The following is a 7,500-nucleotide window of genomic DNA, read 5'->3' as shown; positions in this document are numbered from 1 at the left end:
CTGACCTTTTACAAACATGAAGGCAGTGCTTCTGGTCTTCCAAAAGAGTACGGTTGATGTGTACTTCGTACATTTCCAATGCTTCACTCGTAAAAAGGAAGCGCTGTATTTCTTTGGGTCGTATGACACCATTTTCCAGATGAATCTAACACAACAACAAACAAATCAAACATGAACAAGGATTCTCCACAGCAATGGTAAAATATCGCTATTACAACTGATGCTTCTGGTTCATCTATAATTAGCGAAGATGCAGTCATTTTATACATAGTCTAAACCAAATAGCATCTAGCTTTATTAAAGATGCATTTCGTGTTTATGACTGTTGTGACATCTTTACGCATTTTTCGAAGGGAGTGGCGTCACACACACGTACACACAGGCTTAATGTAAAAACTAATGCTAAAATTTCTCAAAGTCCGCAGTGCGAAGCTCGCGATCTCCTGTTCGCTTTGCCACCAAAACAAGAAAAAAAATTTAAGCGTGGGAGTTTCAATTGTGGGGAGGTCTACATAGTATTAAACGCAACACATAACATACCTCCTTTGAAAGACACCAGTAGTCACTTGTATTTGGTTGCAAGCCAATGCATTCAGCAGCATAGTACTGCCTTGGCCTTCCTTCGTAATATTCCTCCTTTAAAAAGGAGTAATAACTTTCGAGAAGGCCACCTTCACTAATGTTGAAGGTGCCTCCCCCAAAACTTTTCCTTGTCTTTTCAAGGAACTTCACCTTCCCATCGAAAGAACTTGCTGGTATAACGATTCTCCTAATGATACAAACCATAAACATAAACTGACCGTATACTAGTGTTATTTACAACCCCTAATCAAATCCATCGTCCTTTCATTAAGAACTAAAAGACGTTAGCTCAGTTAGTATTGCAGTGATGTTCCACAAAATTGGGGAGAACTGACTTTGTTGATGGTCGGTTGCAGGTATTTGCTTTGATAGTGCTTGAATTAGGGTTCTGCAAGTCTAGAGGGTGATAATTTTGTGACCAGCCCCATGCCAAGTTCGGAGTGATTACATCAAAGCATCCTCGGAGACTCAGGGGCAGTCCGTGGGGACGTATGTACGGAATTGAAAACTGTCGTCGCGCCTTTTCTCTCGACGTCCTCACGGAATGCCCCTGAGTCTCCGAGGATGCCTTTCACAGTGCACGCTTGTCAACTTTAATATCCAACCACCCCTCTTCCCCCATGGATGATTTTTTCTGAGGGATTCCCTGAAACATCGATATGGGTTTCAGAAGAATCCTAATCTGAAGGCACATTAATCTCATCCATAGGTATTTCTTACGGTGCTTCAATTTTTTTATATTCATGCGTTGGTATTTGTAGGGAGTTAAGATGTCTGTTGTAACGAGCTGGTTGTAAACGGTATAGCTGGAGAGAGGACTGTCGACGAGATACCGGTTGGAGTGTAGTTGTAGTCAAGGACCTCTTGAGAGTGCGTACACCTTTATTAACATCCTCCTGTGAGGTTACTCGCGATTCAATAATTACAGGCATGAATCAAATTTTACAAAATTTAAGCTCACCTTTCAACGTGCCTTCCAAGCACTCGAGCACCGAAGGCACACACCCACAAGCCACCATGAATTATTTCGCCAAGTATTTTAAGAGTAAAATCTGCAAACAAATGCCATTCTTTCTTCCGCCTATAATGTGTCGACCCGTCGATGATGCTAAAAGGTGGACTATCGTCGACCTCTTCCTAAGCGACAAAAAAATAAATCCAGTTAACTACAATCGTGGAGAAAAGTTGTTGGGAAGGTTGCGGGCATCAGTTCACTTCGCACCTAATTCGGTTTTTCTAACTATTGGCTGAAGTATTTGAGAAATATCATGCTCTTGTGGCCCCCCCCCCCCATATTCAATGTTGGCGTGCTTCAGGCAAGACAAGTCACCATTTTTTTTCTCTGGAAAATCCAACATTGAAAAGGGGGAGGGGGGTATCTGTAAAATGAAGTTACCTTCCCAACACTTTTGTCCATGATTGTCTGAAAACAACTGTAAACAGTTTTTGGCGTATAACACAAAATTTACGGAAGATATGCAGTTGTTATTCTCCATAATTACGGTTCCATGGATTATCTTTATTGCCGTAGTTTTTGGGCCCCCGTCTCAGAAAATGGAATTTGCTAAAGCCACCTACGTGATCACTCCGAGGAGTGGTTTTCCGTGACACAATATTGCGTTACAACAGTATCTTAGGACCGGTACAACAATGTGCATTGAAAGCCCTTTCTCCGTAAAATTGCCCTTCTGTTTCATGAAGTTCACCACTTAAAAACGTATTGCAGCATAAATTTGGTATCTAGAGGTACAGTTTGTGCAAAATATACAATATATTCAGAAGACAAGTGACCTGTTAATGGTCGACGTATTGTTCTTTAAGTTACTCCCACAATGGTAATATAGCAAAGGTTCTTTTTTTGCCTAATTCAAACCTCACCAAGACATGTAAACCACGTGCTTGGAACTGAAAATTTGTTTATTAAGTTTATTATTAAGTAAATGCATTTTTGGATGGCCTTCAGGTGATGTAGCAAGAGTGAATGGCGACCTATTGACGTATAATTGTTAATACATGACTACAAAACGGTGTTTCACGCAGTACTCCACACAGTACTCCACAAGTATGTGGCAATTTTCGAGGCCAGTGAGGTACGTTTCGATACAACTTGAATGGTTATGGATAGAATTTAATACTGCAAAGTAACTGATTGTGAATTTGTCCCTTGGAATAAAGAAATTCCTTCATTTTGAACAGTACTCCCTTCTATTGCGGGAACTTAAAAGATTAAGTGAGTAATAAGTTGTCTTTTATATTCGTTCAATGGAGTACGGAGGAAATAGTGTTTAAAAGCAAACTTTACAGTCTGCAGTCCTATGAAAAACAAAGTTTGCATTACAATGGTTATTACTAAGCGCTTAGTTGAACCCAAAGACGAACAAAATAGCGACATTTTCCTCGAAATATATGGAGTACTGTTGAGGAGTACTGTGTAGCATTGACTATATGACTGTAACCTGATCCTCGAGGCTACACACAGGGTTCAATATTAAACATTTGGAAGCCACTTACGACCTATCCTAGCAAAAATCTATCACGTATTTATGGCAAATATTGCATATCTAACAACAGCAAATAGATATATGGTACAGCTCACCGGGAATTATTCTTATTCATTTTGTAAACATCCCACGTTACTATTTGCGAGATTATCAACAAGAAAATATGAAGACGTTATTTGAGCTTGATTTCAGCAATAACTTGAACGAAACATATCGAAATGCGAATATTTTGCCACTTCTTCGAGTTTCTGTTAAAGGAATGAAACCACGTGTATAAAATCGCATTTATTGCGCTTCGACCTTTTTCAGACAATCGTAGTCAAAAGTTGTTGGGAAGGTTGCGGGCATCAGTTCACTTCGCACCTAATTCGGTTTTTCTAACTATTGGCTGAAGTATTTGAGAAATATCATGCTCTTGTGGCCCCCCTCCCCCATATTCAATGTTGGAGTTCTTCAGAAAAGTCACCATTTTTTTTCACTGGAAAATCCAACATTGAAAAGGGGGAGGGGGGTATCTGTAAAATGAATTTACCTTCCCAACACTTTTGTCCATGATTGTAGTTTATGGTTGGATGCTCTCAAAAATAACAGAGAAAATTATCCGTGAAAATGCTTTTGAAGAATAGGAAAAGAAACCCGACTTAAAATTAACCCTGGCTTAAGCTTTATCCGCCTAGCGCGCCAATGAAATCCCCCCTTTTGCTTTTCAATTATAGACGCGAAATCAAGGAATAAGGTTTTACTGAAAATACCGCAATGATTACCGTTTCAAGGGGGAAAACAGTTTGTGTGGATTATGCATTAGTCATTGTTATTTATCTTGTTGTAATCTGTCAATTCGCCTAGCGGATCTGCTTTTGCATGAGTTTCCGGTCGCAAAGGCGAGAAAGTCTGTTTGTATGCTTTATAGAACTTTTCCAGCTGTAGCTGTGGTAACACAACAGACTTTTTACAAGGGGAACCTGATTTGTTAAATGCGACCAATTTTTCCATAGGTAATTTACCTTGGTGAATTCTTATCATCTGGGGCTTGTATATGTCTGGAGAACAATAGAGTTTCCCTTGACAGCTACCCCAAAGCATTAACCAGGGGGAAATGAAAAACTGGGGTTGCTAGCCAATAGACGCTCATCGGCTAAGGTCTTGAAGACAGAACCGGACATAACTCACGCAGTGAAAGAAATTTCGGGAGCACGTAGCACCTCTTTCTTCGGCTGTCTTTGCCTTGGAATTAGCGTAAGAAATACCAGCTAGATAAAAGAAGACAGGAGCACCCAACGACTGTTTTCCGTAAATATCCGTTGAGAGCAGCAAAAATTGCCTAGATTTTTTTAAAGCTTGAGGAAGGCTAAAATTGTAGATTACCTTTCCATTCATGTACAATTTTCGTATCACATCGAATAAATTCCCTACAATTTTCTAAAGATTGATTTTTCGCATTTCAGTCCCCAAGTGAGCCCATTATTGGTAGAAAAAGGGAGGCAAAAAGTTTCGGTTTCTAAGATGTGATGGAGAGGGGAATCAGAAAATTCTCACTTTCGCAAAAGGTAAAATTGTATCTAAAATTTTCCTCCAAGGTTGGAATATTTTTGCTTTGTACACCGCCACACACGTTGCCATACTTGATCTTCAAAAATGAATTCACAGTTCCTCAATGTAAGCCTAATCCGTTCTTCCTTGACCTCTTTTTTGGCCGCATGTGGTTTGCATTTTTTCTCTTCCCAAATCGATTCATCGTTTACTGCAGCAACCGAAATGGCCAGGAAAACGTGGCAACGAAGGCATACTTAAGTTTGGGGGCGGACCGACAAGTTCGTGATAACAGTTTTGCATCACATTTCTTTTGGAATCTACTATACACATACATTTTAACCGCGCGTAATCTTGACTAAAGAGATTTTGAAGTTCTGTAGTTGACTTTTGATGTTATCCTTGATTGACATCGAGATAAGCTAAACACAGTAACAAAGTAAGAGTTCTAATTTATGCCGCAGTTGAAGTTGAATCACTCCTGGGTCAATTCAATTACGAAAAAATGTGAAATTTATTGAGATCGTACCTGTTCGATGACATCCCCGTCAGCCATGTTTATCCGAGATATTGAGTAGGACACGTATCGGCAAAATGAGCTAAACCAAATACTTGCACTCCGTTCGAAATGTCCAAAATGAGTGCCCTACCTTCTCTGATTTTCGACTGATAATGTAACAAAGTTGTGTTCCCTGCTGTGAGTCAACCATTGGATAGCTGTGGAACCTGATCTTTACGTCACCATAAAAGTCATTCGGGCGGTACTTTATGTCTTAACAGGCCGATGGTGATGTGCCACGTGCCATGTGCCAGCCAACCTCGTGGTTGGTGCCACTGGAAGGTTCAGCCTCCCACACTCCCACGTTCTTAGGGGTTTGTCATGCGTTCCTGTTCCACGAGCTCACGTGCACATTGTCGGAGAATTGGCGAAGCAAAGAATATAAAGCCCAACTGAGCCCTGAAGAGCCGCAAAAACTGTCTTGGAGACAGGAGGGTCTGGATGAAGGTTGATCTGGATGCGCCACCGAGATAATAAAGGGTACCACCAAACAAGAATCGATTTGTTTAAATTACAATCCAGCTTGATACGAACGGTCGGCTGCTGCTCTTTTGCGTAATGGTTTGAGTAAAGTAACAATTCACGCAAACATCCACAAATGGTTTAAGTCATGCGCAAATGGTTCAATGTAAGTCGAATGATTTAATCGAGAGGCAAATGGTTTAAGGCATACGCAAATGGTCCAAGGTAGTGTCGCATGGAATGATTTAATCGAAACTGAAGAGCAGGTAGACGAACCAACGAGTGCTGCGTGAAGTAGAATGGTTTCGCATGAGATACAATTGTTGGCGCAGAAACCACCAAAAATGCAAAAGTGAAAAGGACAAGTCTGGAAATGGATTGAAAACCAGCCCTGAATGAAAATGTAAGCATCAAAAAGCTTTACTAACAGTACGTTGCATAATCTTACGCAAATTTTCGCATCTGTCCCTTTTTTTTTTGCCTTCACGTTTTCCCAGAATTCAGAATTCGCTTGGTGTTCCCTTTCAAACGCCTTCCACGCAGGCTACCGGCGGTCCTGAGAAGGTGCTTAGCCAAACGTGTGTGCGTTCTGAGTCTAATCAGTAGCGAAATAAGAAAGGCACAACCTGGCGTAAGTGAGTTTATCACCTTCTTTAAAATTAAGAAATCAAGGGAGCATTTTTTTCGTACGGTTAAGTCTCTCTAATCTTAACGCTTACAAATTTTCAATTTTCACGGCAATCGACTAAATTTTAGGCCGTTTTACGCCTATCCGTCAATTCCAATGAGACCCTCTAACAATATTGTCTTTGGGTGCCCCTTGTTAACTGAGTGGTCTGTTCTAAAAGCATTACGAGGTACTTTCCATATCCTTCCTGATGTTTTTTTTCTGGAGCTAAGTCTCGCGCGAAATATCGCGCTTCTCAACTTGATATGGAAGTGTGGTGGGACAATAATAATAATAATAATATTAAATAATAATAATAATAATACTAATAATAAAAATAATAATAGACACTTATAAAGCGCAGTATCCACTAATTGCTCAAAGCGCTGTACAATAATGTGTTAAAAACTATAAAAAATACACAGTAGAAACTATTATAAGAAATAATAAAGTTGACTAAAACTACTAAAATCAAAAATCGTAGGCCAATTTAAATAAGTATGTCTTCAACACTAACTCACCCAAGTTTTAAGTTCTGATTTTAAAAAGACACCTATTTTTCTGCAGCTGGAATTTTCGTATTTATTGGTCCGCCATTACTAACTTTAAAATCTAGAGAGAGCTGGGTCGTGGAGAAAATGACGTCAAACACTCACTAGTTTAAGAATGCAATGGGTGTGTACGCGACCTAATTAATATGCACCACGGGAGTGATCCACCGTGTCTAAGGCAGCTGACGAATCCAATAAAATTGGGATTGGTGGAAACCCCGCAAAAACGAAAGTGGCAGGCTATTGTATGGTCGCCTTTTCACGGCTGGTTTTACTTATGAATAGAGTTTTCTCTTTGACCAGGCTCCGCATTGGAGGATAAAGGATGAGAGGTAGTCCGAGGAGGGACGATATCTTTCCTATTTGACGCCTTGTTTTGCCTTTTGTCTCCCACTGCGGAGTTGCATTGTAAATAGATTTTCAAGAACGCGACGCATCAGACTTTTGAATCCGAAAATTTTCGAATACCTCTTTTCTAATAAAAATAGCCCGACGTAGGAGGTAAAGTGATATGTGAAAATTGTAAACTTCACCAAAAAAGTCGTAGGGAAAGACATCAGGTTCGAAAAATGTACAATAAGTGAATGTCATGATCAATCGTCCAACATTGCAGCCGTCCGAAAGTAATAGAAAATTACAGGCAATAAG

At 40.0% G+C, this 7,500-nt stretch overlaps 1 protein-coding gene across 1 annotated transcript in view; it reads right to left on the bottom strand.

Annotated features, from left to right (window-relative positions):
- The window catches only part of LOC138046487 (uncharacterized), a 14,287-nt gene extending 9,118 nt beyond the window's left edge, over positions 1 to 5,169 (bottom strand). Inside the window, exons 1-4 of the mRNA XM_068893116.1 lie at positions 5,143 to 5,169; positions 1,544 to 1,719; positions 541 to 769; positions 6 to 145 (exon numbers count right to left, since the gene is read on the bottom strand). Of these exons, the coding sequence (XP_068749217.1) occupies positions 6 to 145; positions 541 to 769; positions 1,544 to 1,719; positions 5,143 to 5,169 (572 nt within the window). The remainder of the gene's footprint in view (positions 1 to 5; positions 146 to 540; positions 770 to 1,543; positions 1,720 to 5,142) is intronic.
- Between the last annotated feature and the right edge of the window lie 2,331 nt (positions 5,170 to 7,500).

Source organism: Montipora capricornis, chromosome 4 (assembly GCF_036669925.1).
Source record: "Montipora capricornis isolate CH-2021 chromosome 4, ASM3666992v2, whole genome shotgun sequence".
Classification (NCBI taxonomy): domain Eukaryota; kingdom Metazoa; phylum Cnidaria; class Anthozoa; order Scleractinia; family Acroporidae; genus Montipora; species Montipora capricornis.
Note: the sequence above shows the minus strand (reverse complement) of the source record. Positions and strands in the feature narration are given on the sequence as shown.